The 18,715-nt window shown below is 39.9% G+C and overlaps 1 protein-coding gene across 1 annotated transcript; it reads right to left on the bottom strand.

The window, feature by feature from the left end:
* Positions 1 to 282: 282 nt before the first annotated feature.
* LOC103113284 (toll-like receptor 10) lies at positions 283 to 17,532 on the bottom strand. Its single transcript, XM_060188465.1, is given in 8 exon segments — positions 283 to 397; positions 4,071 to 4,146; positions 4,370 to 4,501; positions 4,504 to 4,596; positions 4,599 to 4,712; positions 4,715 to 4,808; positions 16,369 to 16,440; positions 17,404 to 17,532. Coding segments are annotated over 8 exon segments (825 nt in total).
* Positions 17,533 to 18,715: the final 1,183 nt, after the last annotated feature.

Raw genomic sequence — 18,715 nt, 5'->3', positions numbered from 1 at the left:
TCTTGCGGCATATATAAAATTATGAAATGTACATGCTCTAGCTTTACAGTGCTCATTACAGAATGTGAATAGATAAATGAATTGTGGGAAAGATTAATTAACCTTATTTCCAAATGTCACATTTCAAATCTGGAAGTATTCCACTGATGTATGCCAAACAAACTGAAAGATGAGGAAAAGGTCATCCCAGATTAAATCAATGTTACTAAGTAACAACATAGATGTCTTGGCACTCTCTGAAATAAGATTTGTTGAGTGTTATCATTAATGAATTGAATTTTGCTACCTATATTTGTTATCTCTGGTATTCTTGATTCTACCACACAAAAGAACCCAGAAATTTGTGTTCAGAGGCCCAACAATGTGGAGTTTTGTTGTGTTTAAACAGACAGGTTTCCTTATTCATAGTAAGAAAGAGCTCTCAAGGGGCCTGGGCAGTGGCGTATCCAGTTAAGTGCACACAGTACTACACACAAGGACCAGAGTTTGAGCCCCTGCTCCCAACCTACAGGGGGGATGCTTCACAAGCAGCGAAGCAGGTCTGCAGGTGTCTTTCTTTTTTTTTTTTTAATTTATTTCTTTATTGGGGAATTAATGTTTTACATTCAACAGTAAATACAATAGTTTGTACATGCATAACATTCCCCAGTTTCCCATTTAACAATACAACCCCCACTATGTCATTTATCATCCTTCATGGACCAGTATTCTCCCCACCCACCCACCCCAGAGTCTTTTACTTGGGTGCAATACGCCAATTCCATTCCAGGTTCTACTTGTGTTTTCTTTTCAGATCTTGTTTTTCAACTTCTGCCTGAGAGTGAGATCATCCCATATTCATCCTTCTGTTTCTGACTTACTTCACTCAACATGATTTTTTCAAGGTCCATCCAAGATCAGCTGAAAACGGTGAAGTCACCATTTTTTACAGCTGAGTAGTATTCCATTGTGTATATATACGACAACTTGCTCAGCCACTCATCTGTTGTTGGACACCTGGGTTGCTTCCAGGTTTCAGCTATTACAAATTGTGCTGCCAAAAACATATGTGTACACAGATCTTTTTGGATGGATGTGTTGGGTTCCTTAGGATATATCCCCAGGAGAGGAATCATAGGGTAGGTCCATTTCTAGCCTTCTGAGAGTTCTCCAGACTGTTCTCCACAGAGGTTAGACCAATTTGCATTCCCACCAGCAGTGCAGGAGGGTTCCTTTGACCCCACACCCTTTCCAGCATTTGCTGCTGTTACCTTTTCTGATGTATGACATTCTCACAGGAGTGAAGTGATATCTCATTGTTGTCTTTATTTGCATTTCTCTGACAATCAGAGACTTGGAGCATTTTTTCATGTGTTTCTCGGCCTTTTGGATCTCTTCTGTGGTGAATATTCTGTCCAAGTCCTCCCCCCATTTTTGGATGGGGTTATTTGTTGTCTTGTTGTTGAGTCTGGCAAGCTCTTTATATATGTTGGTTATTAAACTCTTATCTGATGTATGGCATGTACAGATCTTCTCCCATTCTGTGAGGGGTCTCTTGGTTTGGGTAGTAGTTTCTTTTGCTGTGAAGAAGCTTTTTAATTTGATGTAGTCCCATATGTTTATACTTGCCTTAGTCTTCTTTGTAATTGGATTCATTTCATTGAAAATGTCTTTAAAATTTATGTGGAAAAGAGTTCTGCCAATATTTTCCTCTAAGTATCTGATAGTTTGTGGTCTAACATCCAAGTCCTTGATCCACTTGGAATTTACTTTTGTATTTGGTGAAATACAGTGATTCAGTTTCATTCTTCTGCATGTTTCAACCCATTGATTCCAACACCATTTGTTGAAGAGACTCTGGGATGCATTGGATCGACCTTCTCGTGGTGCATCCCGTGAGTACCCATTCATTGGGGAAACTGACGATCCTTCCTAGCCGACTGAATCCACATGAATCCCAGTCACTTTCAAAGCCAGCAACAAGCAGCTCCTGACAGCTTTCAACCTGACGCTGTTGACTGGCTACGGAAGAAGGGCAAACGCTAGAAGAAGAAGAGACTCTGCTTTCCCCATTGAATAGTCTGAGCCCCTTTGTCAACGATCAGATGTCCATAGGTGTGGGGCCTCATTTCTGGGCTCTCAATTCTATTCCACTGGTCAGTGTGTCTATTCATGTTCCAGTACCAAGCAGTTTTGATGACAGCGGCCCTATAATATAGTTTGAGATCTGGGAGTGTGATGCCTCCGGTTCTGTTCTTTTTTTTCAAGATTGTTTTGGCAATTCTAGGTCTCTTCTGGTTCCAGATAAACATTTGTAGCATTTTTTTCTATTCTCCTAAAAAATGTGCTTGGGATCTTGATGGGGATAGCATTAAATTTGTAGATGGCTCTGGGTAATATATTCATTTTGATGATGTTAATTCTTCCAACCCATGAACATGGAATATCTTTCCACTTCTTTGTGTCTTTTTCAATTTCTTTGAGTAGTGACTCATAATTTTCAGTATACAAGTCTTTCACTTCCTTGGTTAGATTTACTCCTAGATATTTTATTGTTTTTGTTGCTATAATAAAAGGAATTGATTTATGGATTTCAATTTCTTCTTATTTAGTGTTTGCATAGAGGAATGCCACTGACTTTTGAATGTTAATTTTATAGCCTGACACCTTACTGTATTGCCTGATGATTTCCAAAAGCTTCTTGCTGGATTCCTTAGGTTTTTCCATGTATACTATCATGTCATCTGCAAATAAGGAGAGTTTGACTTCTTCTCTTCCAATCTGTATGCCTTTAATTCCTTGCTCCTGCCTGATTGCTATGGCAAGAACTTCCAACACTATGTTGAATAGTAATGGTGATAGTGGGGGTAGCCCTGTCTAGTACCTGATCTGAGGGGAAATGCTTCCAGTTTTTCACCATTGAGTATGATGTTGGCTATAGGTTTGCTATATATAGACTCCACTATCTTCAGGAATTTTCCATCTATTCCCATTTTTTGTAGTGTTTTGATCATAAAGGGATGTTGTATTTTGTCAAAGGCTTTCTCTGCATCTATTGATATGACCATGTGGTTTTTGGTCTTGCTTTTGTTGATGTGGTGGATCACATTGATTGATTTACATATATTAAACCAACCTTGCATGCCTGGGATAAACCCCACTTGGTCATGATGAACAATCTTTTTGATATACTGCTGTATCCGGTTGGCTAGAATTTTGTTTAATATTTTCGCATCTATGTTCATCAGAGATATTGGTCTGTAGTTTTCTTTTTTGGTTGTGTCCCTGTCTGCTTTTGGTATCAGGGTGATGTTGGCTTCATAGAAGCTGGCAGGGAGTATTCCAGTGTCTTCAATCTTCTGGAAGATTTTTAAAAGTAGAGGTATTAGTTCTTCTTTGAAAGTTTTGTAGAATTCATTTGTAAAACTATCTGGTCCAGGACTTTTATTTTTGGGGAGATTTTTGATAACTGTTTCAATTTCATTAGCTGTGATGGGCCTGTTCATGTTATCCACTTTCTCTTTAATTAGTTTTGGAAGTTGGTAGGTATCTAGGAAATCATCCATTTCTTCCAGGTTCTCTAGCTTGGTGGCATATAGTTGTTCATAGAAGCCTTGCATGATATGTTGAATTTCTGCAGTGTCTGTTGTGATATCACTTCTTTCATTTACTATCCGATTTATTTGGGTATTCTCCCTTTTTTGTTTTGTGAGTCTGGCTAAAGATTTGTCGATTTTGTTTACTCTTTCGAAGAACCAACATTTACTTTCATTGATCTTTTGTATGGTTTTCCTATTCTCAATGTTATTTACTGGGTTCCTGTGGTCATTCTAGTCCTGTGTTGTTTTGGTCCCGGGTGGTCTCCTTTGGTATTCCTAGTTGATCCAGGAGAGGAGAGGAGAGAAAGCGATCTGCTGCTCGTAGCTCCGCCTCCGGAAGTTGAATCCCTGCAGGTGTCTTTCTTTCCCTCTCTCTAACATCCCCACCTCCCCTGTTGATTTCTCTCTGTCCTGTTGAATGAAAAAAACAAAAACAGACCTCCAGAAGCAGTGGATTCATAGTGCCAGCACCAAGCTCCAACAACTGGAGGCAAAAAAACAAAAGCTCTCAATCTCAAGAAAACAGTTTTTAGATGCAAATGAGCAACTTTCTGGAAATCTGATTTTTAAAAAATATTTTAATTTTATGTATTGTTGCATAGAGACAGAAATTGAGAGGGGAAGAGCAAGGCAGAGAGGGAGAGAGACAGAGAGACACCCGCAAACCGGCTTCACCACTTGTGAAGTTTTCCCGCTGCAGGTGAGGACCAGGAGCTTGAACCTAGGACCTTATACACTATAGTGGTGCACTTAACCAGGTGAGCCGATGCCTGGCCCCAAAATTTGATTTTTAAATTTTGCCCCACTCACACTTAGGGATTCCAAATGTGACCAGTTACCAATCTCCTCACAGATAGGTATGGTGTCAATGTCATTGAAAGAAAGATCTAAATGTCTGAAACCTGCCAGTAAATACCAAGTTGTAGTCTGTTAGAAAATAAATTCAATTATCTTAACTCTGTTATCCATAGAATCAAAACTTTCAGTTTAGACACAGAATGAAAATCAGAACTCTGAGACTGTAGTATAAGTCCTGTGTGGTTGTGCTTGAGGTCAAGTTTGTAGGAACCATTCTTAGGGACACATTGGGCCAGTTGGTAGTCAGTTCTCTCTCTTCTATCAGCTTTGATATCAGCCAGGCACTGACATAACAATACTATACAATGTATAAATACTTCTGATATGTCTCACTGTTTTTGCAAGGATCTTATCACTGGTTTTCTCATGTGACTGATGAAGATGAGTTCAAAATTCTAAAAAGCATAATAATGTAAAATGGTTATTTAGCTTCATAGGCTATTTACTGAAGAGAATAAAAGTTCCATTTTTCTTTTGTAAATGGGGTTTATGCTGAGGTACAAGAATATATATATATATTCTCTCTCTTTCTCTCTCTTTTGATAGGACAGGGAGAAATTGAGAGGGAAGAGGAAGATAGAGAAGGAAAGCAACAGAAAGAAACCGATACCATGGCTTCACTACTTTTGAAGCTTCCCCCCTGCATGTAGGGATCTGGGGGTTGAATCCTGGCCCTTGCACATGGTAACATAACACAGTGTACTACTGCAGGCCATATATATATCTATCTCAATCACTTGCAGTCACACCCAGAATATTACCTTTAATAGAGGAATTGTTGTCAGGGATATAGTTCAGTGGTGGAGTACTAGCTGGTTTCAATCCTTGGCACCACAATAGCAAAAATAAATAAATAAATGGTAACAGTTGTCGGGACCAAGACTAGTGTCAAGAAACTCAGGGGGAGAGTCGGGTAGTAGCGTAGCGTGTTAAGCACACGTGGCGCGAAGTACAAGGATCGGATCGGAGTGAGGATCCCGGTTAGAACCCCAGCTTCCCACCTGCAGGGGAGTGGCTTCACAAATTTCTTTCTGTCCTATCCAACAACGACAACATCAATAACAACAACAATAATAACTATAATAAAACAAGGGCAGCAAAAGGGAAAAAAAATTTTAAAAAAAGAGAAACTCAGTAATAGCACAAGGATGGCCACAAGGATCCCAGTTCGAGCCCCTGGCTCCCCACCTGCAGGGGAGTCACTTCACAGGTGGTGAAGCAGGTCTGCAGGTGTCTATCTTTCTCTCCCCCTCTCTGTCTTCCCCTCCTCTCTCCATTTCTCTCTGTCCTATCCAACAACGACTACAACAATAAAACAACAAGGGCAACACAAGGGAATAAATAAATATTAAAAGAATTTTTTTAAAAAAGAAACTCAGTGGTCAAAGTCATGTTTTAGTAATTTCTTTTGCTATTTTTTTTATTCACAAAATGGAAATATTGACAAGACTATAGGATCAGAGGGGTAGATTTCTGCACAGTGCCCACCTCTAGAGCTCTATATCCAATCCCCTCCCCTGATAGCTTCCCTATTCTTTATCCCTCTGGAAGTATGGACCCAGGATCATTGTAGGGTGCAGAAGGTGGAAGGTCTGGCCTCTGTAATTACTTCTCTGCTGAACATGGGCATTGACAGGTCAATCCATACTCCCAGCCTGTCTCTCTCTTTCCCTGGCAGGGCAGGAATCTGGGGAGGCGGGGCTCCAAGACACATGGTGGGGTCCTCTGCCCAAGGAAGTTGAGTTGACATCATGATAGCATCTGGAACCTGGTGGCCTAACCGAGATTCCCAGGTTGAAAGCAGCTTCCTTGTAGAGCTCACAACAGGTGTTGTCTCCAAGCTACCATCTTGGCTCTGCCCCCTTTTAGCCATTTTTTATTTGTGACTAATAGTGTGTTATAAGATTGTAAGATTACAGGGTAGTTCTACACTATACCTACAACCAAAGTTCTGTGTCCTCAGTGTCCCAATGATAACCAACATAGTCCTTAGCCAAAAGGCGAGAAGCAGTAATAACCACCACAGTGAGATGATTTTAATTAAAACTGATAGAAAAAGTCAATTGTAGTTGGTGAACAAAGGATAAATATTTTTTAAGATTTTATTTGTCTTTTTTTTTTTTTTAATGTGAGAAAGAGACAAACAGGCCAGCATACTCTCAGCTCTGGCTTATGGTACTACTGGGGATTGTATGTGCCCCTTCCCCAAGTCTCAGACATGAGAGTCTTTTACATACCATCACGCTATATCCCCAGCTCAAATATTTGTCTTAAAGACAGCATCAGTAGGTGGCTCTGTAGTGCAATGGACAATGCCTTGGGCTTCTGGTGACAAGACAGCATCAGTAATCCTGACTTCCTTTTGCCTCAGGATTCATTTTGCTGAGGCAGTGTGCTGGCAATTATAGTCATTACCTTGACAAAGGTGTCTTATCATTATTTCTCAGAGTACTTCAAGCTGAGCAACTTACTTCAGATTTCTAGGTTGGGGAGCTATGACTCTTGGAACATGCAGAATACTGCTTTAAAAGGGTTTTTAAATTTGTATTATTTTCTCCCCATGAGTTGAGATGTTATAATTTCCATCTTTCTCTCTTGGCTTCTCCATACCCAATCCCACAGCCTCATCTGGAATTTATTATAAAAAAGGGAAAAGAAACTTTCTTTTGAACTTCTCAAAATATAATGAAGTAAAAATGTCCTTTCAGGCATTGAATATACATACATAGTGACAGGACTTTAAAAATTTTTTTTATTTATAAAAAGGAAACATTGACAAAACCATAGGAAAAGAGGGGTATAACTTCTCCCAATTCCCACCACCAGAACTCTGTAACCTATCCCCTCCCCTGATAGCTTTCCTATTCTTTAACCCTCTGGGAGTATGGACCCAAGGTCATTGTGAGATGCAGAAGGTGGAAGGTCTGGCTTCTATAATTGCTTCCCTGCTGAACATGGGCGTTGACAGGTCGAGCCATATTCCCAGCCATGACAGGACTTTTTTAAAAGTAGAAAATAAACTTTTGCTGAAAGATACATTCAGATTTATATGTTATTATCTTATTCCTATTACTACAAAGCTGAGAACAGGTAAAAAGCAGAGCATGACATTCCTTAATAGATGATGATTTAAAAGTTCAAGTCAAAAGGCACCATGAAATGACTGGTGGTTTGCCAAGAAACATTTAATCACCTAATTCCTCATTTCCCAAAGATGCAAGAAAAATGGGGAGGGAGGCTAAAAACTTATTGAATGTTCTTTGTAATATGAGTAAGAATGATGGACTTTTTAAAAGAGTGTTTCCTACATGTCTAGCATGTACCTAGATGCTTTCCACATGTTATCTTGCTCAGTCCTTGAAACAATCCAACAAAAATGGTGCCTATTTTTATTCCTATTTCACAAGTGGAAGAGTTAAAGTTGACAGATTAAATGATTTCCTCAAAGTGATTCAGTTAATAAGTGGTAGAACATGAGTTTGAACCCAGACCTATCTGGTCCCTTTTGGAGTTCAAGTAGAAGGCATTTTCCAACCCTGAAACAGAATACTTAGGATGTGACTACTGAGGTTGATTCCATTGGCAGAGCTAGCCACCATGGTGACTGTATCTTCCCTTCCCACCCCCCACCCCCGCCCCAGCCTTTCTAAATAGTTAGATGTCTCAAAGTCATGGGAACTTCATCAACCTATATCCTTTTTGCTTTGTTTTGCTTTTTTTTTTTTTTTAATTGCCAGGGTTATGACTGGTGCTCATTGCTGCTACTACGAATCCACCACTTTCAGTGGCCATCCCCCCCTTTTTATTTGATTTGATTGGACAGAGAGAATTTGAGAGGGGAAGGGGAGATACAGAGGTAGAGAGAAATAGAGACACCTGCAGATCTACTTCGCCACTTGTGAAGCTTCCCCCCTACAGGTGGAGAGAGGGGGCTCAAACCCAGGTGCATGGTAATATGTGCACTTAATCATGTACAACACAGCCTGGCTCCTTAACAGTATCCTTAGAAGAGTCATAAATTAACAAGAACTGAAGTAAGATTCAGAGGGTATACACAGCTCTAATAGCTTGGTGTAGGCTATCTGTAGATCTTCTAAGAATCACATCTTGGATGCTGCTAATCATACTATTTGCACAGCTGCCTCTTGGCCATCTTTGCACTTCTGAAGGAAACTGAGCAAGAAGTACACTGTAGGTGTGCCCTTCCTTTTAGACCTACAACACAAAAGCAGAACTCTTACAGAGGACAAGGAGCAACAAAATATGCTTTTATAATGCCAACAACTAGTCCCCCACCTGCAAGGGGAGAACTTCACAAGTGATGAAGCAGTGCTACAGTCTCTCTCTCTCTCTCTCTCTCTCTCTCTCCCTCCTTTAAAAATAGTGTGGGGGTGAGAGTGGGTGGGAGGGATGGGTCAGTCTTTTGGTGGTGGGAATGGTGTTTATGTACACTCCTAGAAAATGTAGACATATAAATCACTAGTTAATTAATATGAGAGGGTGAAAATCAATTGTATGTCTCAAAGTTTTTCAAAACACAAACTGAATCTTTTTAATATATAGGCTGTGTATTTGATATGCGGACTCTCTCAAAAGCCTAGACCAAGTAGATCAGAAGCATCCAATAGCACAGCTATATACATGATACTGGGTACTGTACAGCAAGCCCTAACAAAAGGACTTTTCAAAGTTAACCCAATTACCAAATAATGTGATGATAACATTAACTATCGATTGTCTTTTTGAACCCTAAGACAGCAGGAACCTCACATCTCCACTATAGAGCCCCTACTTCCCCCAGTCCTGGAACCCTTGGATAGGGCCCACTTTCCCATATGCCTCTCCCAATCCATATCAAATAATATTGCATCCGCCGATCACAACCTAACCAACGCAACGATTGCCACCTCAACATGCTTCACTTCAGACTGTGTCCAGAGACTTCATGTGTGGAATGACAACCCTTCAGCTTCATTACTCGGGTGAGACCTTTCCTTTCATAGTATACTCTAATTTCATCACAGGTGGTTCACTTTCTAACAAAGTCCCAAAACCTAGATATACACCAGTTTCTGTGAGAGAGAGCATATGTTCACACGTATCCATAAACTACTGCAAAATATATACCTGAAAGCACAAGTACATTAGAGTTTGCAGTGAGTACCTCCCTAACACTTCCTCTCCACTATTCCAAGCTTTGGGTCCATGATTGCTCAACAATTTGTTTGGCTTCATACGTTAACTCTCTTTTCAGTCACCAGGTTCCAGATGCCATCAGGATGCTGGCCAGGCTTCCCTGGATTGAAGACTCCACCAATGTGTCCTGGAGTTCAGCTTCCTCGGAGACACCCTACTAGGGAAAGAGAGAGGCAGACTGGGAGTATGGACCGACCAGTCAACGCCCATGTTCAGCGGGGAAGCAATTATAGAAGCCAGACCTTCTACCTTCTGCAACCCACAATGACCCTGGGTCCATGCTCCCAGAGGGATAGAGAATGGGAAAGCTATCAGGGGAGGGGGTGGGTTATGGAGATTGGGTGGTGGGAATTGTGTGGAGTTGTACCCCTCCTGCCCCATGGTTTTGTTAATTAATCCTTTCTTAAATAAAAAAAAAAAGATATAAAGCAGAAAAAACATATATTGTTAGTGATTTAATATTGATTTACAAAATAATAGGGTACAGCTCCACACCATTCCCACCACCAGAATTCTGAATCCCCAGTCTCTCCATTGTAAGCTACAGAAGTTCTCCTAAGGTTGCAAATGTGGGTTAACTATATTTTTTACAACTGTCTATATCTGTATATACTTGCCTCCCCCTTTTGATCCCATCTTCTCTTCCTTTCCAAGTCACAAATACACCTATTACTACACCCAAATGTCCCTCCTTTTTCCTCTTTTCTCTCCAGGTCCTGATGGAGTTGGAGTTCAGAGCCCTCTGGCTACTATCCCTCTATCATTCCCCCCAACCCCCGCCACTGGGAATATGGATCAAAATTATTTGGGGGGTGCAGAAGGTGGGAGTTCTGGCTTCAGTAATTGCATCTCTGCTGGACATGGGCATTGGAGGGTCGATCCATAGCCCTGGCCTATCTTTATATTTCCCTAGTGGGATAGGACTCTGGGGAGGTGAAGTTTCAGGACACATTGGTGAGGTCGTCTACCCAGGGAAGACAGGATGGAATCATGATAGTGTCTGCAACTTGGTGGCTGAGGCTGCAGATTTCTCAGTTGTAGTTGGTGGATTTGGTTAAGGTCATAGGTGTTCCCTACTACTCTATGTCAATGCTTCCAGGAAGTTCTCTCTCTCCCTTTCTGTCTTCCACTTCCCTCTCAATTTCTTTGTTTCTACCCAAAATAAATAAATATAATAAAAATAAGACTCAGAATTGTGGAAATGTAATAAAAAATATTTTTAATAATAATAATGTTGCCAACAATTTCACCCAGAAAATGTTGAAATGCATTACAGAAAGCAGAAACTGGGGAAAACTCACCAGAATGACTGGGCCATAAGCTCTGGATAAGACTGATGGGATTTAGTCAACAACCTGTGAAAGGAAACCCACACCCTCAAACACCTGCAAGACAATAACTCGACGCTACTAATCAATCATTCATCTTCAGATTAACGCAGACAAACTAATAAACCTTAAAAAAAAAAAACTCAGTAAGTCTAAGTTTCTTCTGCTTGACTTAAAACAATCAACTCTTCAGAAAAGACTTATACAACCCATATTTCTTTCTCCTTGGTGTTAGAACAAACACAACTAACAGTTCTTACCCACCAGGCTTTGAGGGCCTCAGCCAGGATTGCAGGTGTAGATGAGTTGCTGATGGGACCAGAGTTGCCCCACGAGCTGGCTGAACTGAGCTTTTCTGTGTCAGTTAAGCCCCCTTTTCCCTGTACTGCAAGCTGGTGGCATTACATGGTGCACACCTTCATAATAACCTTAAGAAACTTTTTACAAAACTGTAGTAACACAGACATATAATCTCCCATTATAACCTTTGGTAAGTACAGTTCAGTAGCATAAACACAGTTATACAGTTGTGTAACTACTACCACCATCCATTTCTAGACTTTTTAAAAGTGAAACCATGCTTACCAAGGACTGAAAGAAAGGGGCAAGAGAGGAGTTATTGTTTAATGCACACAGAGTTTCAGCTTGGGATACCTCAAGGAGATGGGGGTTTATTTTAAAGATCACACAGAAAAGTAAACAACTGATAATGTAGGAAATCTCGAAACATAATAACAGCACATGGCCAGGCATTACTGAGACCTGGAACAGCGGCTCCTCAGGACTCCCAGAAATGGCCCTGGTAGGCCTGCCAAGGAGTGGGGACTCCAAAGTGAGAAAGGGCTATTTTTCACTCTGGCTCTGATTCAACTTCTCCTTGACTCTTCCTCTTTCTCCGACTGCTTCTCCTTCTATGCTCAGTTTCTGTTTATTGCTACCTTTTCTTGTGTTTCTTCCTATAAGCTTTTCTGTGTCACGTGGCTTTTGGGTAGGACTGTAACTTCTGTTACATTCTACATGAGGGTATTTCCCACAAAAGAAAAGTCTGACCGGCTTTTTATCTTACCTCCCAAAATGGAGTGCCTCTATTGGGCAGAGAACCCATGGATCTACAGGAAGTCTGCTGGCCTGTTCTGTGTAGTGCCTTTGCTAGAGTCTACATTCCCCATTCAGGCAGGGAGAAAAATCACATGACCCCAAGTCCACCAGCTAGAGGGAAGTGCCTGGTGCTATTTCCTGCCACTGTAAACTAGCATATCGTCTAGTATGAAGTTTGTCTTAACTGGTTTAAAGCTCTGCTAGTTTGATTTTAAGTACCAATAAGAGAAATTAGTGACAGAGGTTATTTTTTTCTGAATTATATATCTTGGAAGAACAAAATAAAAGCTAATATGGTTAGGAAATTCCAATATTTTATAATTTACTCATTACATCTGATGTGTATAAGAAGAAGAAATACCTCTAGTTCAAAAAGTATTTTATTTGAGCCTAGATAAGTAATGGGAACTGAATTTTTGCAGAGATTTGGGGAATATTTTTTTATCAAGGACTAGAGTAGCAGTGCCCACTAGAATACAAAAATAATGTAAACCACATAAGTAAACTTTAATTATTTAATTTAATGTGACAATAAAAAAGACAAAAAGAAATGTGTGAGAATTTTACACATTGAAATATTCACATGTTCAGTATAAAAATTACTAACAAAATATTTTACATTTCTTATTTGATGTATTTAGAATCTCTGCTTACAAACTATATTTCACACTTCTAGCACATTTCAGTTTAGACTTGCTATATATCAAGGCTAGTAGTTACCTTACTGAACAAATAGGACTAGAACCTTAATAAATGGCAATCTAACAATCTGCTAACAAAACGGAAACTCAGTTCCCCACAGATTGTCCCGTGTTGCCAAATGTTGCTGCTTCTCATTTCCTCAGCCCCTGACTCCAGCTCCTATTCTCTTCTCAACTGCTGCTCATTCAGTGAATAACACTGATATACAGAACTGTCAGGACCTATGTCCTCAGAAATTATCCCAAATGTTGCTGCTTCTCATTTCCTCAGCCCCTGACTCCAGCTCCTATTCCCCAATCAACTGCTGCTCATTCAGTGAATGACCCTGATATACAGAACTGTCAGGACCTATGTCCTCAGAAATTATTCCAAAGATTTGAGGGACAAGAATATATTTTTTCTAATTATTATGCTCTTGAGGTGACTTATGTCAGTATTATTTGTGTAGTAGAAATATATACAATGCTACAATTATTGTTTCATCTGCTAACTCCACTTTTAGTGAACATCACATTGGTTTCTTGAAACCAACTATGGTAGGATTATTTACACCATGAAATTGCCAAATACTACAAACATGTCTGTATTGTTTTGTCAGTGTTCTATAATTAACAAAAGTAATGTTGAATACAGCATACCACTGCATCTGGTGTCATATCCTGTGTGTGTGTGTGTGTGTGTGTGTGTGTGTTGTATATGTATTTTGTCATCAGGGTTATCACTGGGGCTCAGTGCCTACACAATTCCACCATTCCTGATAACTTTTTTTTTCTGCAAAGAAAGAAAGGCACAGAGAAATGCTCCACTGCTCCTAAAGCTACTTTGTTGTAAGTGGGGACTAGGGGCTTGAACCTGGGTCGTTGTACATGATAAAGTGTATGTTCAACCACCCTACCCCCAAGATCATTTTCCTAGCTCAATTAATTGTTCACTTTCTTAAATGAATTATTCAATGTTCACATTATTATTGTCTATGTAAATATTTGGGCACAGCTCAAATCTATATTATGTTTTATGTTTACACTCCATGATTCTAAGTCTAATTTTTGTGGCTTTCATCCTGTAAACTTGCATTTCTCTGTTAACTTTATTAGATCACCTGCTACCTAGAATGTATATTTTTGCAGTTCTCTTTTGTCATAGTGGGCTGCATCCTCCAATAATTTCCTATTTATTTATTTATTTATTACTAGTGATTTAATAATGGCTTACAAGATTATAAGGTTTTTTTTCCTCCAGTGGTTTTCTAAGAAAGTGTGCTTTCATTGTTCGTTTGGATCAAACTTAATTTGATCCAATATTTGGATCCAATATTTGATTGTTTGGATCTAAATATTTAAGTTGCAAATAGAAAATAACCTTTTATTTTCTAGATCCTAGCATTATATTGAGAAAAGCAGTGCCATTTTTATCTCTAATTCTCTGTGCTTTTCTCTTTCCCTTGCTCAAAGCTTTTATGATTTATCTTTGGTCTACCAAAATTTCAAGGGATTATACCTTAGGTCAAATTGCTGGGTATGATGAAGAGATTCTTGCCCTTCAATGGAATATCTCTGCTTTGTTTCTTGGTTAATGTCTTCTTCTGTATTTTCTCTTTTTCAAATACCTATTGGATGAATGTGATTCTGCTAAATCTATTTCTTTTTTGTTTTGATTTGTTTTGTTTTTGGTTTTAATTTGTTTGTTTGTTTAATTTTTTATTTATAAAAAGGAAACAATGACAAAACCATAGGATAAGAGGGGGTACAGCTTCACACAATTCCCACCACCAGACCTCCATATACCAACCCCTCCCCTGATAACTTTCCTATTATTTTTTTTTTATTATTTAAGAAAGGAGACATTAACAAAACCATAGAATAAGAGGGGTACAATTCCGCACAATTCCCATAACCCGATCTCCACATCCCACCCCCTCCCCTGATATCCTTCCCATTCTCTATCTCTCTGGGAGTATGGAGCCAGGGTCGTTGTGGGTTGCAGAGGGTGGAAGGTCTGGCTTCTGTAATTGCTTCCCCACTGAACATGGGTGTTAACTGGTCAATCCATACTCCCAGTCTGTCTCTCTCTTTCCCTAGCAGGGTGGGGCTCTGAGGAAGTGGCAACCAGTACACATTGATGGGGTTGTCTGTCCAGGGAAGTCTGGTCAGCATCCGGAACCTGGTGGCTGAAAAGAGAGTTAACATACAAAGCCAAACAAATTGTTGAACAATCATGGACCTCTTTTGGTGGTGGGAGTGGTGTTTATGTACAATCCTATTAAAGTATAAACATTATATAAACCACTACTTAATTAATATGAGAGGCGAAAACTGATGATATGTCTAGAACTTCTTAAAATACAGACTGAGTCTTTTTAATACATAGGCTGTCTTTGATATGTTCTCTCCCAAAAGCCTAGACCAGGGAGAACAGAAGCAACCGACAGCACAGCTATATACAAGATGCTGGGTACTATACCCCAAACCCTATCAAAGGGACTTTCCAAAGTTAACCCTATCACCAAATAATGTAATGATAACAATAACTATCCATTGTCTTCTTGAACCCTAAGACAGCAGAAACCTCACATTTCCACTATAGAGCCTATATTTCTCCCAGTCCCGGAACCTTAGGGTGGGGCCCACTTTTCTGCATGCTGCTCTCAATTCAAATCAAATAATATTGCATCCGCGAATCGCAACCTAATCAACACTACGAGTGCCACCCCAGCATGCTTCACTTCAGACTGTGACCAGACACTTCAGGTGTGGAATGACAACCCTTCAGCTTCATCACTCAGGTGAGACCTTTCCTTTCATAGTATTCTCTAATTCCATTCCAGGTGTTCCACTCCCCAATAAAGTCCCCAAACCTAGATATAGTCCAGGTCCCCTGAGATAGAGCATAGGTTCACCCATGCCCACAAACTAGGGAAAAAATATATACCTGAAAGCAGAAGTACACAAAAGCATGCAGGGAATACCCCCAACACTTCATCTGCACTATTCCAGTCTTTAGGTCCATGACTGTTCAGCTTTCCTATTCTTTAACCCTCTGGGAGTATGGACGCAAGGTCATTGTGGGATGCAGAAGGTGGAAGGTCTGGCTTCCCCACTGAACATGGGTGTTGACAGGTTGATTTTGTTTGTTTTTATCAGAGCACTGCTCAGCTCTAGCTTATGACAGTGGGGGAAGGGGGTTGAACCTGGGATTTGGAGCCTCAAGCATGAAAATCTCTTTGCTATCCACCCCCACCTGCTTTGTCTTGTTTTCTTTTGCACTGGTAAAGAATCTTTCTTGTTCTACTTTTCCTTTTTCTTTTTTGGCTCTAATTCATTAGAAATTCCCTCAGCATGTTTTCAGTCCTTTAACTTCTTTGAGAAGGAAACCATCAAATTTGTTTACCACCAGAGCACTATTCAGCTCTAGTTTATGGTATGGGGATTAAATGTGAGAACTCTAAGCCTCAGGAATGAAAGTCTACAGCACAAACCTTGGCGCTATCTTCTCAGCAATATCAGATCTAAGTTCTAAAAATACCTGTTTAATCAAATTGTCTTGGAAGGGAGGTAAATATCCTTGTAGGCCTTCCGGTACCTATGTCTTTGGACCTGCACCACCCTTACCCTCTGAATCTCAAAGCCATAATCTGGGAACTTGTTGATGAACGTTGATAATGAATTTATTTCACATTGGAACTTTCATAATTGAAGGGATTTTTTAGATGTACAAAAAGCTAGCATTGTTCTTGTGGTAAGGTAGATGTCTTAGATCACCCATTCAAGGAAGTTCACATAGTCCAATTTAATAAAATCTATCCCTCTGTATATACTGAAGAGAACACTAGAAGTGTATATCAAAACTATATTTTCAGGTCAGGTTAGATGTTTATTTTATAAAAAGAAAAAGATAATTCTATCTATGATATTTGCTGCCAGTTTATTTCCCAGTTTCATATTTGCCAGTTTAGTTGATTTAGCTAGCCTGATTGTTCCTTTATTTGTTTATTTTGATATGGAGATGTTCTCAGTTTTTACATAGTCAAATTTTGTTCTTCTTTTATTATTATCTTTACCTCTTTGCTGGATAAAAACAGTTAGAAATCAAGAGGTGTGGGGTTATGTGAAAGCATGGTAGAGCTTAGAGGAGCTCTCCTATCCTTGAGATGGAGGTCTGGAAAGACACCCTGCTTGTCAGTCTCTCCCTTTCAGGGATAGAACTAGGAGGGAAATGCTTTCCTGACTCAGTTTCCTCTTGTGGGTCTCCCAAGCTTCCCAAAGACCTGCAACCTCTCACAGTTAACTCATTCCCTTGCTGCAGACCAAATGACTGCCTGCTTGAAGTTTACTTAGAGTTTACTATGTTCACTATAAGTTCACCACCTTTTGACCACATAGAAAATACACTTCATCACAGCCTTGCCAGTAACCTGACAGTGAGACCCCCCACACCTTATTTCCTTGTTCCTTGATATCTATGATTTACATCAAGCTCTGCCCTTCTCTGCTTCATCTCACTCTGCTGGTTTAACCACTATGTTTTTCTTAATACCTTTAGATAATTAACATGTCTTGCATCAGGGAAACTAACTGCTTTGAGCTTTTGGTATCTCATCAATTCCTGTCATTCCTAGGCCCCCTTCCACCGTAGGGGTACCTGACCTTTGGAAACCTGTGATTACTGACATATGTGAAAAATGTTCTTTGTTCTACTTGCTGTATAACCTTGTTCTTCTCAGAATAAAGTTGGAAGTTCATACCTGAATGTCTCCTGGTGCTTCTTTTCTGCATCACGCAGTCATTAGAACTGGTGACGGGAAGGCCAACAATGGCTTATCTCGGTTGCAAGGCCACCCATGTGAGCACCAGCAAAGAGGGAAAGGGAACACAGAAAGGGACAGAGACAGAGAGACACCTGCAACCCTGTTTCACCACTTGTAAAGCTTTCCCCTTGCAGATAGGGATCAGGGGCCCGAACCTGGGTTCTTGCACATTGTAACATGTGCGCTCAGCCAGGTGCACCACCACCTGGCCCCAAATTTTGTTCTTTTTAAATTAATATTTTATTTGTTGATTTATTTTCATTTTATGTGAGTTTTTTTTCATTTTTATATGAGAAAGACTAGAGCACTGCTCAATTCTTACATATACTCTTAGCTCTTGTATATGCAGTGCTATAGAGGAACTGAGTTGGGAGCCAGCAAAATGGCTCACTTGAATAGTGTTCTGCTTTGCCACATGTGCAGCCCACGTTTGCCCTACTGAAGGACATTTTGGTGCTGTGATCTCTTTCACTCTCTCTCTCTGTCTCTATCTAAAAGAAAGAGGGAGGGGAGGAGGAAAGAAGGAAAGAAAGGGAGAGGGAGGAACTGAATTGGAATTCAATTCCAGAATATTTGTGTTCAGATCCCCACTTTCAACATCTCTCCCCTGATATTCCCAACTCTGATGGAGACCTAGCTTCGATCCCCTTGTTACTTTTGCATGCTGGTTGTAAATTTTCAAATACAAAAATCTAAAAAAGCAACAGCAAGCATCAACCACAAGCAAAGAGTGGTGATAATTTTGTATTTTTCTCTCTGCATATTTTTAACATATTGAAACCATGATGCACATACAATTTTGTACCTATGCTTCATTTATATTGTAACATAAGTAATTTCCTATGTTAAAAATATTTCTTATACATTATTTTCCAGATTATCATACAGAAAACACATAGCATAAAATTTGCCATCTTAATTAGGTATACTTTTTTCTTGGTCATTGCCAGGGCTTCACTGCTTCAGGCTGACTTTAGAGGGAGAGTGAGTGGGAGAGAAGAAAAAATACCACAGCACTATAACTTCCTTTTGGGGGGCCGGGTGGTATCACACCTGGTTGAGTCATATACTACAGTGTGCAAGGACCCGGGCAGGGGAAAGCTTTGTGAGTGATGAAGCAGTGCTGCAGGTGTTTCTCTGTCTCTCTCCCT

The sequence above is a fragment of the Erinaceus europaeus genome, chromosome 3 (genome assembly GCF_950295315.1).
Source record: "Erinaceus europaeus chromosome 3, mEriEur2.1, whole genome shotgun sequence".
NCBI lineage: Eukaryota > Metazoa > Chordata > Mammalia > Eulipotyphla > Erinaceidae > Erinaceus > Erinaceus europaeus.
This window is presented reverse-complemented; position numbering and strand designations above follow the sequence as displayed.